A 19,639-nucleotide genomic window follows, 5' to 3' on the forward strand; every position below is an offset into this window, starting at 1 on the left:
GAAAACCATGATGTCTGTATTTCCTATGTCTTACTACTTCCCCTCAACAGAACACCAAAGTTTATGGTCACTCTCAAAAGTTTTTTCTGTAAACAGAGCAGCAGGAAGGAAAAAAAAAATGCTACCTTTTTATCAAAATACTGTAAAAAAACCATGCAAAATTTCCCATACAAGCAACTCTTACATATCATATCCTACTCCCATTGTCTAAATCTCATGAAACCTAAAGGAAGTTGAGCTTTGTCATTCACATTTGTGGGGACCTTACACTGTTCACGTTCATCAGCATGTTCCTTACCCCTCTATCAGTCAGAAGATTAAGAGAAGGCATTTCAGACTGCGAAATAAAGGATGCCCAAGTACCATCTATAAGAAAAGATCCAGCATTTCTTATGAGCCTGATTTCCATCCATCAGCTTCTTAACAGACACTTGGTCTCAGAGAACACCTTTCTATTCACATCAACATCTCATATGCAAAGAGCGTGGAATTTTATCCTTCCAGATAAAGCAGCACATTCTTTATCAAAGATTTACCCTCCCTGGTGCATACTTCATTTCTGAAAGAAGAACAAAATTGATAAAATTCCTGATCTGAGTGAGCTAATGCATTTTTGTTTAAACAAATGTACTGTGTGTTTTCCAATCTAAAGTGTTACTGGTAAATATAAACTTTGAATAGACTGCAATATTTTTACAGTTAAAATAATAATTTGAAAATATTTTCTGAAAAGTATAGTTTCTGAGTATTTTGCAGCCTTCCAGTTAATCTAAGTCGATTGCTGAAGCCTTAGAGAGACAAATTTACACTCTCATTCATGTTTTGATAATTTTATGGCAGTTCTCAAACTAGTTTAGTGGATTATGCTGTCATTAACAAAACTGACATTATAGAAATGCTACTAATACATATGTCCAAATTTGCTGATGTTCTGGACAAGAAAAGTACAGGTTCTGCAAGATGGGCATCCAACAGCTGCACTACTTCTGATACAATCAGAGTGGAAAATTATAATATGCAGAGATATAAGGCACACTTTGAAATCACATTCAATTTCAATTTAGCGCTTTTAATTATTAATTTGTTGGGGGGTTTCAGCTTCATTGGCAGTGAAGCTTGTGTCTAATTGATTTCCATGTCTGTGCTTTAAGCACTTATATCCTCTCACAAGTCTTCTACCATGTGTGTCAGCCCAGGGCAGGTGTCTAATGGCTATTTCTGCATGAGCAGGTAGCATGAATCAATAGGAGAAGCAAAAAGTTGATACTCTTCACACTGTCCAATGTTTCTCTTTGGAATAGCTCTAGTTCCATTCCACAGATTGATTCCCATTTTTATCTGAAAAGCAACTGACTCCTCAAGCGTCCCTTCTAGTTTAGTATCAACTGAAGTTCAGGTGCTCAGACAGCTTCATTTCAGAAACCAAGCCCACAGTAAGTGGGGACAATGAAGAAATTAATTTCCATGTCTTGCAGCAGCTGGGATTTTGTCCCACAGATTATGTCAGATCATGAAGTGTGCTTATATCTGGGGAACTAAATTAAGATTTGAGGGCAAGATTCTTTTACAGGTTGAGATCCAAAGTGTGGAGACCTACAATATGAATTAGCCATCTGCACTTCTTTACTTTTTATAGAGGTTCAACTGACTGCTGACAATATCCATAAATTAACATGGAACATAGAAACTCATCTCACGTGTAGTTGTAATTTTACAAACAGCCTTCAGAACAAAAGGTTTTCTTTCCTCCCTGGTCATCATGTTGATCTTTCCAAACGTCAGGTTGAATTGAATTAATCTTTCTGAATAGTGATGATCAAAATTGTCCTTCTTATATTTCCTCAGCACTTCATGTATCAATACTTCCATAAAGAGGTGCAGGTTAAAATCTGATATATTCTAGGGTTGCATTTTCCTCTACTGCATGGTCCTCTTAGTTCAGAGTCACAGCTACTGCTTTTCTACTAATCTGATGTTCAGTTGCTGTCTCAAAGGACCATTTATTTAATCTAAATTTTAGCAATCTTTTTTTATCCTGGTAATTTTGGAAAATAATATCATAGTATAAAAACCAATTTCTCTCTCAAAAAAAAAAGTATTTTCTTCAACCAGTTTCTTAACAATCCTTAATTTTTGTATTAAACATATTTAACCAGTCGTGAATTTCAGCATGCTTTAAACCCATGGAAGATTAAATCTGCACTTATTTTCTCTAGAAAATATTTATTTTTATGAAATATCATAATAATTTAATCTCATTCAGTGTGCTTAAGTTAACCCATGTTCTATTTTATCTCAAGTCCATTTGTTGTTATATCTTGATTCCTATTTCCTAGCAATTACTGCTATAATTTCTGTTGCAGTTGATCTCAAGACAACACATTTTTTGACATCAAGACATTAACTCTCATCTCCTTTTCTTCATGTTATTAGACTGATGAAAACTCTTTTCTACAGACACTGATTTTGTGCCACTTTTTTTTCAGAAACCTTTTACAGACAGCATCTATCTTCTTTATGTGATTACAGTATTTTTTCTTATACTTTAATACAATAATTCCCAAACTCTCACCTTGATCTCTCAACCACCTTTTCTCTATTTGTTCATCTATCACCATCTTTCACTCAGTTTCTAGTTAATAAATTAGGGTTCTTCTTTTCCTGAATTATCCTTAATTCCACCCCAGCCCCATTTTCCTCTCTTTGCTTCCCTTCTATTTATGAAGTGAAAAAACCATTTTGCTATGAAACTTTTTTTGTTAAAATATGTACACATGCTACACAGGTGGTCTCTCTGTGACTGAGAGATATTGGCAAGGAAGGAAAAGTCTATGTTCCTGCTGTGTGCAGCAAGTATCGTATGCATAAATAAAGCATTTCAGTTTCTATCATAACCAGGCCTCTGTTTTTCTTTTTTTTTTCCAAACACACAAAATAAAGGGAGAACAGATGAGTGCTAGGCACCTTAAAGAAAATATTCATTTCTGAGCAAAATAATTCACCAGCAAATGTGTTTGCAATTCCTTTGATTGAGTCATTACTCTTTCCCTCATGGATAACAGCAGCTTTTAAGTACAAAAAAATGTAATCAACAATATCCCTAAGATTCATTAGATAGTCTTCCAGATGCATCTAAATTTATTTTCCTCCAAGGTCAGAATTTCAAAACTGTTTTATATCAAGACTTAAACTGTGTATAAGCTTCTAGAATTTGCAGACATTAAAGGAATAGCTTTTTTTTTCTGATCCTGTCAGTATATTGATAACTACCACTGTTCTGCAAAGACTATTGCCATATAAATGATGTCATCAGAGCATTGAAAACTGAGCATGTTGATATAATTTTTTTTTAATTACACCAAGAGAAAATGAAGAAAGCTTGCATCCCTGACAGTGTCTAGAGCAGTGTTTATTCAAAGGTGTGATATATCATAACAAAGTTTCAAGCCTTGTTATGTGTTGCGAAAAAAAATCCAAACCCTCAAAACTTTAATACAGAGTCATTTGCTTAATACAATAATATTTGCTATAAAATTACCTTTACACAAATAATGTGACTCAAATACTGGTGTATATTTTTTTAGAGCAGGATGGGAGATGAATCCTCAGGTTTTACTGAGTAACCCTAGGGTTGACATGTCCTTCCTCTGCCCCATTCAGTTTTAAAGCTATTATTTTCTTCTGCTGTCTGCAGAGAGCAGTGAGTGTTTTCACATCTGAAGTGAACAGAAGCACATTTTTCACTGGAATTAAATTCTTTTTTCTCCACAATAATGTTTATAAACTTCAGAAATAAAACACCATTTCTCACAGAATTAGAAAATAGGGGATATTATTCTTTTTCAGGAAGGAAGGAAGGAAGGAAGGAATGCAGTCTCATATTATTAATATATTAAATTAATGCTTTAATTTGAGACCATTATTGAATTTTAAGCCTATGTAAATCACTCCTAGTATAAATCAAAGGTAACAGCGGTGAAGTTCAACACATACAGTCTATAAGTGTAATTCCTTTCCTCTTTTGCTGCTGAAGAGCCCAACCCTGAACTGTCAAGAGTGCCATAGTCCTGATTAAATACTTCTCGAGAGTAAAACCTTAGTTTTCAAATATAGGATAAGGAAGAACCCCATGTCCTCTCCCACTTCTATGGACACCTGAAAGTATTTGCTGAGGATTATCTGCTTCCAGTGCTCCCAGCCTACATCTCCCAAAACTCTGAGAGAGCTATAGCCACTACCTAACCAGGGAAAGGATACACAACACCTGCAAACAGGGCTTGGATTAAATACCATCTAAGAGTTGTCATATTCCTTTTAGGCTCCTAGTTCTCTGTCAGAAAAAGAGCCATGATTATTTACTGCTCTTCCAGGCTGCAACTCTAAGATAGAATAAATTCACGGTCTTTGTTATTTTAGAAGAGCAAAAAAGAGTGTTAATTGACATGCTGCTTCATGGATTTTATGATTCATATTGTGCAAGCAAAAACAAAATTTGAAACTCCTAAATGTGAGCAGCTGAACATTTCTCATTAATATACTTTCGTGGGGTCACTTACCAAGAGGTATAGTGGACCTGCAATTATAAATTCAGGAAAAAAAAAAAAGCCGTTCTACAAAAAGCAAGGATTATTAAAGTTTCTTTCCTACACTGTGCTGTGATGCCATAAATCCTGTGTAGACCAGATACTATTAATTTTATAGGGTTTTGTCTTGTCTTTTGAATTTTGCTTCCTATTCTTCTCAGATCTGATTTCTAAGGTCATTTCTTTTCTAGGTGGAATAGCCTGTGCTTGATATTGAAATGTGATTTGACAATAATGTAGTGGTGAAACTTTGAAGGCAAATTATGAAGGATTACCTTTTTTACTGTTCTACGAAAGTTTCATTACAATTCACCCCTAATAAGTGTCAAAGGATACTAATCCACTGATGCTTCCGTGAAAATTTTGAATTAAGGAAAGATAGTAAAATGGATTATTAAAATCTTTTTAAAATAGGAGATAATTCAGTTATCACCTTCATCATCCCTTGCTATAGAGGCAGCAGTTTTTAATCCTATCTATTATCTGTAAAAGATATCATCATGGAATTTGGCTGGTAGGATGGGAGAGATATTTATATATTTTTTGATTTATCCTTTCCAGAATAACTGTTCTTCCACATGGGAGTCTGCGAATCCTGAATGCTTCCAAGTCTGATGAAGGACGGTATTTATGCCAAGGTGTAAATGTATTTGGATCTGCAGAAATCATTGCATCAGTATCTGTTAAAGGTAAGAAAAAAATTTTTGATGACAATGATGACTTCTTTTGACTAATATTTAAATAATACTTAGAATCCCCAGCCAACCATAAAGCAGCATTCTCCAGGAAGAATAAAAAAGCATTTCCAATAAGCAAAGAGGACTAAACTCCATGTGGTCAGACACTGAATGACATTGCAAACTCCAGTTGTTTTATTGTAAATGTGTCATAAAAATTAGTATATATATTAAATCATTCAAACTATAAATAATTATATAATAAAGGAATCAATATCCTTTTTAACATAGTTTATCTTTGGGAACTCACCCCTAACTTTTTCTGTCTGAGAATAAACCTTTAAATTAAAGTAATAATTGCACCTACATAAAATCCAGGGAAAGATAGTAGCTTAGAAGATTAATAATAATAATAAAACCACTGAGTATCAATCCATTTCTGAACCTTTTTTTTTTTTTTCCATTTTTCAGCTGAATTCATTAATTTTCTTTGCAGGTGTTCAAGCCTTTTGAATTAATTTTTCAAGCTTCTTCCTGTATTTAGTAATCCAGGAAGCATTCTTTAAGCATTCTTTATTATTTTATGTGACAAAATTGAAATTTTCATGCAGTCACAAGATTCCAGGTGCTGCAGCCTTAAAAAAAAATAAACAAAACAAAACAAAACAAAAAAAACCCAAACCAAAAACAAAAAACTTTACCTGAAACTAAAAAAAAGTAGTTAATTAATCCATGTCAGATATCCCATAGGTTGTTGTTTAGGATTCTGCCTTATTGTTCTGCCTTATTGACTCCATGAAGCTCTCTGTACCTTCTGATCCCCAGTGTCATACTTCAGTGTGTATTATGAATATCTTTCAGTATTTGACTGTCTGCAATTCATACTAACAGCACATGTAAGCTCTGAGTAGACTTACCAGTAGTCAATCCTATTATTTTGGTGTTGCACTATAAGCAGACTTTCATCTGAATATTGCTAACACTTCTCTGTTTCTAGAACCTACCAGAATAGAGCTGACTCCCAAGAAGGTTGAGTTAACGGTTGGAGAGAGCATCGTCCTCAGCTGCAGAGCCCTTCATGACAGCACAATGGATGTCACCTTCTACTGGACACTCAATGGGCAGCCAATTGACTTTGAGAAAGAGGGTGGACACTTTGAAAGCATCAAGGCAGTAAGTGACCATGCATTTGTCTTCTCTGTGCTGGGAACTGATAGAATTTGCATGCTTTTATATGCTCCCATTTACTAAATTTTGACCAAACTGAGAGATAACTGGTTTCAGTAATATTGGAAAGAAATGTTGGATAGAAGAGGTGCAAACTGCAGATTGCTAGAATTACTCCAAGTAGTATTCTTCAAGAAGATATTAAATTTAAACTTGTATATCCTATTAATAATGATGTATCAGATAATCTTTATGAGAGAACAGAAAGGCATATTCATCAAATTCTACTTACACTCTTCTACAGATTTTAATATAGAAAGGTTGCTGCTATGAGCATTGACGTTTCTCTCACAGATAACATGGCTGTTGAAATGCCTTTACTTCCCAACGCTTTACTTGCCTAGAGTATATTTTAATATCTGAATAGCAAATGCTATATTTACTAACTTCCCTGCATGAGGTAATTCTGAACCATAACCATTATTTAAGTCAATATGAATCATATGGACAAAAATATGCATACCAATTTCAAATATTGCCATTCGAGTCAAAAAGAGTTTCATGTGATCAAATTGTATGATAAAGAATTTCAAATCTGTCTCGTAAAATGATTTGAACATTCCTTAGTAGAAAGAAAGCTTTTAAGTGAACAAGCCTGGAAATGGAATCTGCAGTCATTTAACTGAATCTTCCAACTAATGAAATGTAAATCAAATGTCCATGCTACGTTAACAGAGAAAAATTAAGTTCATAAAGGTCAGGAAATTTTAAAACTTAATTTGTCTCATTTGAGTACAATGTAGTAAAGTTAACTTTGCATTAAAAACCTTGTCAGCTGCAATTAATTTTTTCTTCTTGCCTATATGAAAGGCAAGCATACTCTTTATGGAAGTCATACCCTCTTGGTGGGGAGGCTCATGGTTTTAAAATTTCAGTTTACTTCAAGAAACTATCTCATTGAACAACATTAGCAAGGTATATTTTAGTGGGAAGGTTCTTAACATAGTTATCTTCATGTGAGGAATATAACACTCAAAACAACACTATTTACGTAAGAAGGAAAATTTTCACTCTTTTTTAACTTCAAGATCATTCTTTGATTCACGAAAACACCCTATGATCACAATTTAATTTTATATCATTTCCAAAAAAAATGCAGTCTAAAACATGGTACATGATTCTTGCATGGTATTTCAGCATCTCTCTTCAAAGGAAATTTTTAATCACTGGAAAAATCCACAGGCTAGGAAAATTTCAATGTAATTTCATATCTCATGTCAATACAAAGCTAATTTAATATAATTTAGGATATGAAAGCACAGGATTTCGTAGATCTCTTCCAACAATTCTATGTTAATTTCATTCCTATTAAAGAAAGCCCTCAAAATTATAGAAATAAGGTTTATTCAAAACGATCAAACACATCATATTTTCAGTCAAATATTCATGCAAACCTCACTAAAATTATGATTGCTTTAACTGTCCTGACATGATTAAAATTTGGCCAAAACCTGATAGATTTAACCAGCTATTTGAGTTTGTGACCTCCTCCTAACTGTGCTGCTGGAGTGTTACTGCTACTTTACTAAGTGAAAATAGTACTACTCACAGAATCAGAATAAGCTGAGTTGGAAGGGACACACTGGATCATCGAGTCCAACTCCTGGCCCTGCACAGGACACCCCAAGAGTCACACCATGTGCCTGAGAGTGTTGTTCCATCACTTCTTGAACTCTGTTAGTCTATAGCACAACTTCAGGCTAATGCCTTCGATCTTCACAAGTGTGAAGAGATCTGAACCTTCCCTTTTGCTTCCTCTAATAAGGAAGTAGGTGGCAACAAGGTCTCACCTCAGCCTGCTCCAGGCTGAACAAGTCTCTCATAAAGTAGTAGTTAAAATATCTTGATTTTTGGATTGCTCTGCAATGAATCTGGATCCATTGAGAGGTGCAAATCTTGAAAGTAGTAACAGCAGCTGTGGTAATGCAGGAATTTTTTTGTGTTTTGACATGATTCCCACACCTACTCATCTGTGGAATGTTGTCAATTGTCTTTCACTATAATTTCTGTAAACTACATGAGAATGAGAAATAAATCAAAAGGTTAAAAATGTATTTCTTTACTTCACTAAAATCCAAAGCATGACCAGATACTGGGGACAAAGAAAAATAAAACTCCTTTTTTCCTGTCATGTAATCTCCTTTAACCTATCCAGTTTCAAAGCTGAGATACACAATAAGTTAAAACCATAGGTTTATCAATGGAGAAAATAGAAACTTGAAGTCTGATAGAGTTCTATCTATATGCCTTATTTTGCTCTTCTGAATGAAACACTTCAAAATTGCATGAGTTGACACTGAACAAAATGCTTTTTAATGGAGTATGTTTAAGAAAAAAAATATCTTTTGTGTGCATGGAGGCGCAGAATTATATGTCCATTTTTTGCCCATACAGTGATACTTCATCAGATACAAAATATTTTCAGGCTTGTCTGCAGTCTGCTTATTTGTTTCAAAGCCTGACAAATTAAATGTTATTTAAATGGCTTTTGCTAATAATAAAACCACTGTAAACCTCTCATCACTGGTTGCAGTCCTCATACTTTCACTGTGGCAGACCCAAGTGTTAGGTATGATAAACATCTTGAAGCTTATTGCAGTGTTATAAACACTATCACCAAAGTAACATCTATTTGGGGTGTAGAGAAATTTTCACTTACTAAAATTGCACAATCCCTAGCAATTACAATTAAGAAGAAAATCTTCTCTTACTAATAAATATTACTATTTTTGTTTTGAAATTATATCAGTAGCTTTTGTACCAAAAAGTCTGTTATAATTTTTCATATTGAGAAGTAATCTTTCATGAAAACCAAAGGTATTTTTGTTGTTCTTTACTGAGCTATCAATGATTTAGTACCCATACTACTTTAGGTACTTCAAGGACTTGCCTGGCAAAAAGATAAGTGTGATAAGGATGTCAACTTGTGCATGAAGTGAATATTAAGGAAAATGGACCAGCTGATTTCTACTGGAATGACTGCAGATAGAAGTCTAGGGAAAAAAAAATCCCAAATGTTGTGTATATGTAACTTCACAGTACATTTGGTGAAAAAACAATAATGCCAAGGGTTATATAGAAACAGAATCCTTTGGCATTGGTAAAGTCTAATTTTGTCTAAGAAAACATTTGATAACATTTTAGGTTCTGGGAGGGATTATCTGTCTAATTAATAGAAAAATTTTTCATGGAAATCTCCAAAATTTTATTATAGCAACACAGTATACAATGAATGCAGAAAGTATAAATTTGCTTGTTTTTATTTGGACAACTTTGATTTTCTGTCCCTTGTGCCAATTGTAGAAGTCCTAGTCAAAATTCTCTTAAAATCTCTGCTGACCTTAATTTTCTCATAGACATATCCCTTTTCCATCTAAAAATATCTGATTTTTTTCAGTAGATTTTCATCCAACTATCATAATTCCAACTCTGTGCTTGAGGGCTGATACTGTTTTTATAGCAACCAAACAAAATTATTTACTGTGGTTATCCACAGACTGGTAAGCAACAGCATTGCTCCTAATGTTCCTCACCTTAACTTTTCAGACTCAGGAAAGTGATTTGGTCTGAATATGTTCTTGGTCTTTGATCTTAGCTGAAACTGCCACCAGGGGATACAATAAGTACAACTTGTCATGTTATATCTTGCAATGGTTATTTGTTCACATGGAAATGAATGGAAATCTACTGTTTTACTTCAGAAAGGACAGTAGATATAGATTAGACAATGCTTTTAATTCTTGCCTGGAGACTTCAATTTGACAACCTAGAATTTTGGACAATACAGAAATTTACACCCTTCCTTGTATTTTCAAGTAATTCCCTAATTTCTTGTAGTACTTTTATCATGTTTTATCATATTGAGATATTAGGATTAAAATTTCCTAAGTATTTTTAAATAGGAAGAGCTAAGTACTACACTACATGAAATCAATTAAAACAGCAGTCTGTTAATAATAATGTGTTTCCTCTTTATTGGATGTAAACCCAAACAAGGTTAATTAAATAGGGGTTTTACGTGACACCCCGGCTGACTCCCCACATGAGGAGCAATAGCTGTCAGAAGCCTTGCAGAAGTCAAGCTCTATGCACAGTTTTTGTTTCCCTGAATTTCTGTTCAGGGTAAAGCTGCCATATCAGCAGCATTGCTACAAATTTGTTTCACTGTCTGTTGCAATCCATTCCTGCTGATGGAAGAGCCTGAACACAGCCATTACTGTCAACTCTAATCTCTAGATATTTCAGCCCTGTGCTCATTACCAGGTTTTGCCCACTTGTCATGCTACAACAGTTACCTATTTGAGCAATCAGGATCACTTTAAACAAAAAAAAAAAAAAAAAAAAAAAAAAAAAAAATTAAATCTTGTCTTTTGGTAATAAACAGCTATTGTAAATTAGATAGTATACTAAATAAAATAAGGATTTCTGGACTTTGAGTTCTATGACCGGTAAGTACAAACCAAAATCCAAACACAAAGACCACACAGTAATACTGCATTTTACTATGCGTTGCTTCCAGGAGATAAACAGTTCTGGTAAACTGATTGAATTTATTTGATGCTGTGTTAGAAAGAGACACTCCAGACTTTTCCTAGAATCAAAAAAAGTGTGTAAATTGTTGCATGCAAGTGCTTGTAGCTTTGGCTGTTAATAGAGAGTAAGGGACAGAGATGATAAGCAGCATCTGATCTCATTTAGCCTGGAGAAAAGAAAGCTGAGGAGGCTCTTACTGCCCTCTTCAGCTACTTCAAAGGAGGATCTAGTGAGGAGAGATCAGTTCTCCTGTCCCAGATAACAAGTGACCAGGGGAGATGTAGATTAGATGTTAAAAAATATTTCTTCTTTGAGAGGGTGATCAGGCATTGGAACAGGCTGCCCAAGGAAGTGGTGAAATCACCAGTCTTGGAAATGTTCAAAAGGAGTGTGTATGTGGCACTTGGGAATATAGTTTAAGGGTGAGCACAGCAGTGCTGAAATAACGGTGGGACTTGATGATTTTAGAGATCTTTTCCAGCCTTAACAATTCCCTGAACTCTTCTATTTAATTTTATTTTAGACAAGGGAGATAACAAAAAAATTTTGGAAAATGGGAGCCTCTTAACATTCCTGTCCAATTTCTATTAAAAAATGATTGTAATAAGTAATGAAATACAGTCAGATAATTTTTACTAATTTGTTCCATTGTGGCATTTTTTACCTTTCTTTGTTTACAAGAAGCATTCTAAAGCAAAAAACCTTGGGATAAATAAAAGGCATTTAATGACAGTTCATTCTTCCCTCTGTTTACTTGAAGCTGATGGATCATTTAACTGTTTGGCACAGTGTTAATCTGGACTATAACAGCAGAGTTGATTGTTTGAACAACTGATCAATATCAGTTCCTAAAGAAGCTTCCATTGAAAGCTCTGCTGGCTATTTTACACTTGCAGCTCTGAAGTTTTTCTCCCCAGGTGCTGTGGCAGTGCTTTCCAAAGCCTTCCTGGTAGTATTTCTCCATTTCAGTTCTTACACTCCCAATCTTTTGGCTTTATTCTTGAGGCCTTGAACCTGTGAACCTCAATTGTGTTGCTACAGAAAAGTGTCATGGGAAGAAGCTTTCACTGCCCTGAGGTTCACCGCTACTTCTTGCCCCCTTTCTTTGTCTGTTTGGCAAGCCAAGACACAGCATACAGCACAATAGATAATGTTCACATAAACACTTCATAAATATTATCCAACAATATACATACTAAGAACCTTAATGATCAATCATTGTGTAACAACTGCTCTTAATTAACATATTCCAATTAATATTAACAAATAGGACTGCACTAGAGGGAGCCTCTAGAGGTATTTTCTTCTATTTTTCTCATGGTAATAAAATATCAATTACAGAACATGAATTTAGCATCAGATGTGTAATGTGCATCTCTGTCCTAAAGCTTGCCATTTCATATCCCATCTCTTTTCTCATTCCTTCCCATTCTCACTGCTTTTCCCATGTTTTTATTAATCCCTTGATTTCACAAAACTACCGCAGTACATGACAGACCACCTGACAACCAATATTCTTCAATATTCAACCAATAAACTTCATCTCTTTTTCTACTTTCATTCAATAAAATTAATCAAACTCATTTGCAGCAATTCAAGATGCACTTGAGATGCATTTGAAGCATTTCAAGTTTATTCATATTTTCTCTATTCACTCTCAATACTCCATCATTCTCTGGCACCCACTCAAAACCACCAGTACTCACCAAAACAACTCTTCTCATATTTTTTGCCATGTCTATGTAAACTTCATAAATACCATCATAAATACCACCACTCAAATGGTCTGCACTCCCCCTGCATAATTCTAAGGATTCACAAACCTAAAAACATCCTTTTAAATTCTTATAGACAGGGGAAATTCAAGTTATGTTTTATCAGGTATGCCTGAGTCAATCTGCATCAGCTGGGATATTGATATATTACCATTATTATCCTGCCTCATACCATTGATCACAACAAAATTGATAACGATTTCATCTTCTTTATTATACAAATGTGCTGATATGATTAAAAGATAGAGCTCAGAATATAATTGTCCATTACCAATATATCAACCAAGTAATCTGCTGCTTCTCAGATTAAATATTTGCAATTTGTGACTATCACAAGCAGTAGACTGTTGTAGTTGATATGTTCAAACCTGAGAATTTCCATGAAATGGTTCTCAAATTGCCCTAAACAGAATATGGACAGAATTTGGCTTGAAACCAACAATCCATCATAATGTACATATAAATTGTCACCGTTATTTAAAATAACTTTATTGTGTTGCTGGTCCTCACTTACTGTTGATGCTACAAAGATAACACTGCCATAAGGTTATTCTGTATAATAATTTGTTTGCTTCAGATAAACTCACCAAAAAAACCTCCACTGCCTTTCAAATATAGCAAAAATTAACTGTGAAATAATTTTTCAAGTTAATCTAATTGAATTTCATTTATAAATGATATTTTGTTAAATATGAGTCAGGAATTCGCCTAACCTGTGTATTATATGTAAAAATACCCATATATTTTAAATGATCATTTAAATTGAAAAATCTATCATTAAAAACCCAGGTCATTCTTGTTTAGGATCAAATCTCAGTCCTTTTCACTCGACACAGTATTGTTTTATTGTTCTCAGCTTAAACAGAATAGAATCTTTTTAGGCTTTTAGTACCTCCCAAGCACAGTGTAAAAACCACTTTGTAGGAAAGCATCCTCACCTCTCACTGTCAAGAGTTTAGACAGGCAGCACGCTTTGATAAACCCCTGTAGTCATAGTAAAGAAGTGGCCCAACCTTCACTTTGACTTTCATCATAAAAGTTTTCTGGCAATGGCAGTCAGTGTTTGCCCATTCTTTTCTTCCCTTTGATTTTAGCTTTTGTTGAATCATGATCATTTGTAATATTTCATTACCCATTTTAGACACATTCTTCCCAGGCAAAGAGAAAGTTTTCACTGCATGTTGTCCAGGCTGAGTTCACAGCCTGAATCCTCTGCACAGTACTAGGCAGTCCTCGAGCCCTTGCAGTGCAGAAGTTGAGAGCTGTGGGTCAGCACGTCATCTCTACTGACTATCCAGTACTACAAATTTCTTTGGCTTTTTGTCCCTCTTTCCAAGATAAAGCAGAGCTACATTCAAAGAACTTCAGTTGGAGTGGAAGGGAAGTGTGACAATGAATGTGGAAAATGAGCAGCATTAGAAGCAGATTAAATGAAAGCTGAGTTTGATACAATGAAAAAATAATGATATTTCATATATATTTTTCACATATGATTCTGTAGTTTGAGCATATGCAATAAATTATGTAATAATCAACCCAAATGTAATTCTTTCATGGAACAGATAGGGAAAAAGGCTTTCTAGGTGTTAAGAAAGTGCTCTAGGGTGCAACTGTGAGCTCTATTTCAAATGCAGGCAGATTAGAAATTGTGCAAAGTCTTCAGAAATTGATTAGAAATTAGAATTGTGCAAAGACTTCATAAGAAAAGGTTGGATACACTGAATGGACCACCTTGGTTTAGAGATAAAAACTCAGCAAATGAATGGACAGATTAACAGAGAGGTTTCCTAGCAACTGGCTCAGGACAATGAACTCACTCTCACAGGAAGAATAAATTTAATCCTAAGTTTATTTCTCTTCATTTGAGGGAAGAAGCATATGTAAAAGCTGTTTATTGCAAAGCAACTCACAACTATTTAGATCTGGTTATTAAAATCAGATAATATCGTTTGCACCAAATTAAGGTGCAAACAAGACCATATGTCAAAGTCATTAGTATGGATTTTTATTTAACAGTAAATGTGAGGGAGAAAGGGGGAGACAGAGAAAGAAATAGGAAAAGAGAGTGGGAGCAGGGAAAGAAAGAGAATGACAGAGAGACAGGAAATGTGTCACCACTGCATGGATTCTGTTGGTTCCTTTCTTCTGGTTTTAGTGGCGAGGGTCCTAGTCTTGTCAAAATGATTGTCACTATCTTGAGCCATGTGGGATGGGAGAAAAACAAAATCCACAGGTTTTATATTTACTCAGGTTTGAGCAGGCATACCCAAGTGCCTGGGGCAGGGAATTTTATGCTGGATGATGTAGTCCTTTGGATTGTGGGATACTTTGGGAGTCTGATGATTTATGACACATTCTAAAACTAAGACATCACAGCTGCTTCTTATATCAGTGAAACAGTCAATTATGGCCCACCAGAAGGGGTGAATTCCTTCGGGCTGTGTGTGAATGTCCTACAACTTCTCTGGAAGGGAATTTCCATAGCTAGTCACTGCTGAAAGGACTTTGACATGATAAAAAGTAGGACCCCAACCTGCAGGATCGTTCTCTTATCAGCCTCTTTCCTTATCTTATCCAACATCTATGTACACCTTCTGTACCTGGGCAGTTAAGTGATTAATTGTTCAAGTGATTAACTAGTGTCAATCCAGGCTCCCACAGCAACCTCTTAAGATTTATGAGATGGAAAAATTTGAGATTTAAGATTTAAGAGAAAAAAAAACCACACACAAGTTCCTCTCTGCGGGTAATTAAGATGGCCGAAGAAGTATAAATTTCTCAACAGAAAAAGCTCTGAAAATTGTCTTTATTTTTTTTTGTTTCTGCAAACCCCCCACATATTAGGACAATGAGTGCAAAAGACAAATGCAATGATGTCATTACTACTGAGCAAAGTATGCATGTTATTTGCTTCTTGGAGCCTTTTTGAATTTGGGGAAGTATTTCCACATCAAAAGGAAATGCTAATGCATAGGTGGCACCAACTTTTGAAAAAATAGTTGCAAGCAATACCTTACATGTACAGCTAATTAAATACATTGCAGATATGGCTATGACCTCAGGCAGCATGCCACACTGAAGCAGACAGAGCCATAGCTTGACACATCATTCAGCGTTGGACCTGCCCGGAACTAGATTAATGGGATGCTTGGGAGCATAATATGAATGGTACAATAATTAGTAGTCCTGGAGAGAAACATTAGTCATGATAGATATCATTCTGAGCTCTATTATTTATTTGCTGCTTAATGAAGAAAAGAGTATACAGCAGGTCTGTAGCTGATGCTGACCTTGAAGGTTACTCTTAGCTTTCCTGAAAATCACTAGAAGTTGGTTGTTGTGTCTATCAGTTTTGGTTTGTTTTCTTTTAAGTTTTAGCTTCAGTAAAATACAGTAGAAATTTATACTGAGATTAAGGTACTGATGCTTGGCTAAGTGATAATACCTGATGTTCAGAACACCACGAAATGTGAATTTTTCTAACAAAACGCTACTTTGAAATAATGCACTTCTTGCAAAATATTCCCTGTCAAAAAATAGCACAAAATCAGTGAAATAAAGGGCAGCTTTTAAAAACGTACACTTAATAGCATCAAAATCTAGACCTAGACAAAGAAATTTAAATGCCACGAACTTTGGCTTTGAATAAAATTGTGACCACAATGTTGCTGATACACCAGACTATCCTAAATCACGTTAGCCCAGGTAAGAGAGACCTTCTTACATTGTTTGCATTTATATCAACCAGTTTTTGTCTTCCACCAACGGGAGGTGAATGTCTCTGCCTTGCTAAAATGTCACGTCTTTTTCTACTGACAGAAGTCTAAAAGCACAAGAAACTTTCTGACCTTAAATAGTTTTCTTAATGGAGTCTCTGCTAAATTCTCACTTAGTAGGTTTTTTTCAACTGGATTGTTATTGTTCAAGTAGCAACTACAATGACAAGGTGCAGAAATTTTCTTAGTACTTAGAAAGCTAGCACATAAGTTTAACCTCCCCCAGACCTCTTTGTCACCTAGACCTCTCATTAGAGGATAAACTAATCAACAAATGATTTGTCTTCTAAGACTTGGAAGAGCCTGTAAAATTAACAAAGATGACTTGATAAATGTCACTGAACAGCAGTAATGCAGTTCTTTTTAGAGTCCCTGGTCAAACATATCTCCTACTTACCTAAATGGAAGATAAAATGTGTCCTTATTTTCTTGATTATGATCAAGAATCCAGTGTCTGAGCATATACCTCTCTGTATTAAACACAGTCAGTTTAATCCACTCACACATCCTCCGGAATGCTGGCTGCACATCCTGTTATGTTGTAATAAAAGTGTTTCATAGAGATCTATTATACTGCACTGTTCTCCACTTACAGCAATGATTCTTTCAATTGATGCTTGTCTGCCCAGTTATACAGGTGTGCAGATGCAATACATATATTTTTCCTGATAAGAATATTAGAATTTACACATTCATGAACCCTCTGGAAGTTAGAGTGACAGCCAAGATTTTTAACCGCTCCTGAACAATGAAACCAGACAGTTGCTATCCATTACACTATTCCTCACACTTAGCAATAAAACACACATTAGATGTAAATTACCATCAAGAGAGGACAAATGTGGACTGATTCCGGTCTTATCCTTTTAGTAACTAAAGCTTTGTGCCAAGATCACTAGTGATATTGAGCAACCGGTTTCAATAGCTAGTAAATGCTACTGTTATACAACTTAAAAAAATTTATACCCTGAATTTGACTCCTGGTAGGAGTGTGTGTTCTTCTTTTGCATTTCAAGCTATAGAGTACTGAGATATCCATTTCCCCTGCTGTGATTTCTCATATGCCAGAGCAAGAATATAAAAACTGCATTCTGACCTGACTGGTCTGACTATCTTCCCTTCAGCAACATCATTACCTAGGCCACTACAGAAGGCAAAACACACCCACGGTAATCATGCTCTTAGATCTACAGGGTTATTAAGCTATAGATCATGCCCATATTCGCTTTGGCTTCAGAGGCAACCTTAATGTCTTCACCTCTCTTTTTCTTCTTTGCATTTGAATATCCTTTGGTAAAGATTTTGCCTCGATGCTACATGGAATATTACAAGAAGTTAGTTCAAAAACTGCAAATTAAGAGAAGATTGACTGAAGAAGTGTGCCAAGATGTGCTGCAAAGAAACTCTTCTGCCTAAAAAGAAAAATCTAAATTATAGAAGATTGGATCTTGAAATGAATCCTATTTCATCTTGTCATTAATGACCTTGGCATAAAAGAAAGAAGTATGCAAATGACAATTGTATGGAACACAATTGGACATCTTACCAATACAGCAGACGATGAAAAGAACAGATGGGAACAGACAAGAAATGCAATCCTACAAAGAAAAAGGTCATGCAGATATGAATGACTGGCTATGAAAAGGGAGCTCATAATTTTCTAATGAATAAGGATAAAGATCTGAGTGTGTCTACATGAGCACAGAATGTCAAATAAAAACCAAATATGAATCTAGGTGAATTCAGTGACAGATTTCTAGTACAGCAAGAGAAGTATAAATACTTACACCCCTAGAAATATTTTTTTTGAATGCAGGGTACAATTCTATTCACTCAGGAACAAAATTACTCAAATCAGTGCGCGGGATAGAAATACATAGTTCAAGGAAAGACAGTCAGTATTTATTTTCTTGGTTAGCAAAGTAAACCAAACCTGAGAAAGGAAATGCCTATACTCAATTAATGTTTCTTAAAGTGAACTTTGGGGAATTGTAATGACTGTTTGCTAAAATTCTAAAAAATAAAAATTTGAACTGGTTCTCTCTTTATATCTCTATATATATTTTGCACTTTTCAGCATTAAATATATACATATTCCATCAGGAAGGGTGAGAATCTGATGATATTTTCTCATTCACATTTAGCATTAACTTCTCTATAAATAAAAAAATCAATCAATATTATCTGTCAAGTAATCTTAATTATAGCACAGTAGCAAGGCATATTCCAAATGTCACTGTTTTACAGTAAAGAGGGAGAGGAAGAAAGTTCTTAATTTCTAAGAGAACTTTTTAATACCATGGATAGCATCCAAAATATTTCTGTTCATCTCCTTAATGAATTTCTTTGTGCTAGGTGGAATAATTCGATTTTAACATGCAAATATGCGCAATGTGCTTTAAGCAAAGTCAAAGTTATTATAAAACCTGAAATGCTCTTCTTTAATCCCTGCTAATAATTGTATAAATGCACTGTTCTGATAATCCTCACAAGAGGGTATTAGGACACATACATTTTGTAAGACGAAAGCTGCATTCAAGAGTTGCTCAGACTATACAAAAAACACCCTTGTGAACTACCTTGAACACAGATTTACTGAGTTTTAAACTGGCACTTCATCCCTGTTTCAGCAAGCGTCCTCTGCAGATTTAATGATCAGGAACATCCTCCTGATGCACGCTGGGAGATATGGTTGCAGGGTCCAGACCGCAGCGGACACCGTGTCAGACGAGACAGAGCTGCTTGTTAGGGGTGAGTATGCTTGTGGTTCCCCCTGAAAACACAATCACCACACAGAGCTGTGCCAGGGACTTTTAAATCAGTGAGCTTCAGGGACTGTCTCTGCCATGCAGTGGTCCTCAGATTTCATGTTTTCAAAGCCATTTGAAAGCAGTTTCACCATAAGCTGACCTGCAGACATTGCAGAGAGAAACAGAAGACAGTGGGTTAACAGACAGTTTTGAGAGGTAACAGCACAAAATGTATACCAGATTAGCTAAAATGCAGACAATTAGCCTTCACAGACCTGTGTAAAGTAGATATAATGAGTTTTTTCTATTCTATTTGAT

At 35.1% G+C, this 19,639-nt stretch overlaps 1 protein-coding gene across 15 annotated transcripts in view; it reads left to right on the plus strand.

Annotated features, from left to right (window-relative positions):
- Positions 1-19,639, plus strand: part of CNTN5 (contactin 5) — a 592,916-nt gene that overhangs the window by 523,793 nt on the left and 49,484 nt on the right. For all 15 annotated transcript variants that reach the window (XM_072927379.1, XM_072927359.1, XM_072927346.1 and 12 more), the window contains 3 exons: positions 5,145-5,272; positions 6,258-6,433; positions 19,202-19,322. In XM_072927379.1, the coding sequence (XP_072783480.1) occupies positions 5,145-5,272; positions 6,258-6,433; positions 19,202-19,322 (425 nt within the window). The remainder of the gene's footprint in view (positions 1-5,144; positions 5,273-6,257; positions 6,434-19,201; positions 19,323-19,639) is intronic.

This window comes from Taeniopygia guttata, chromosome 1, assembly GCF_048771995.1.
Source record: "Taeniopygia guttata chromosome 1, bTaeGut7.mat, whole genome shotgun sequence".
Lineage (NCBI taxonomy): Eukaryota > Metazoa > Chordata > Aves > Passeriformes > Estrildidae > Taeniopygia > Taeniopygia guttata.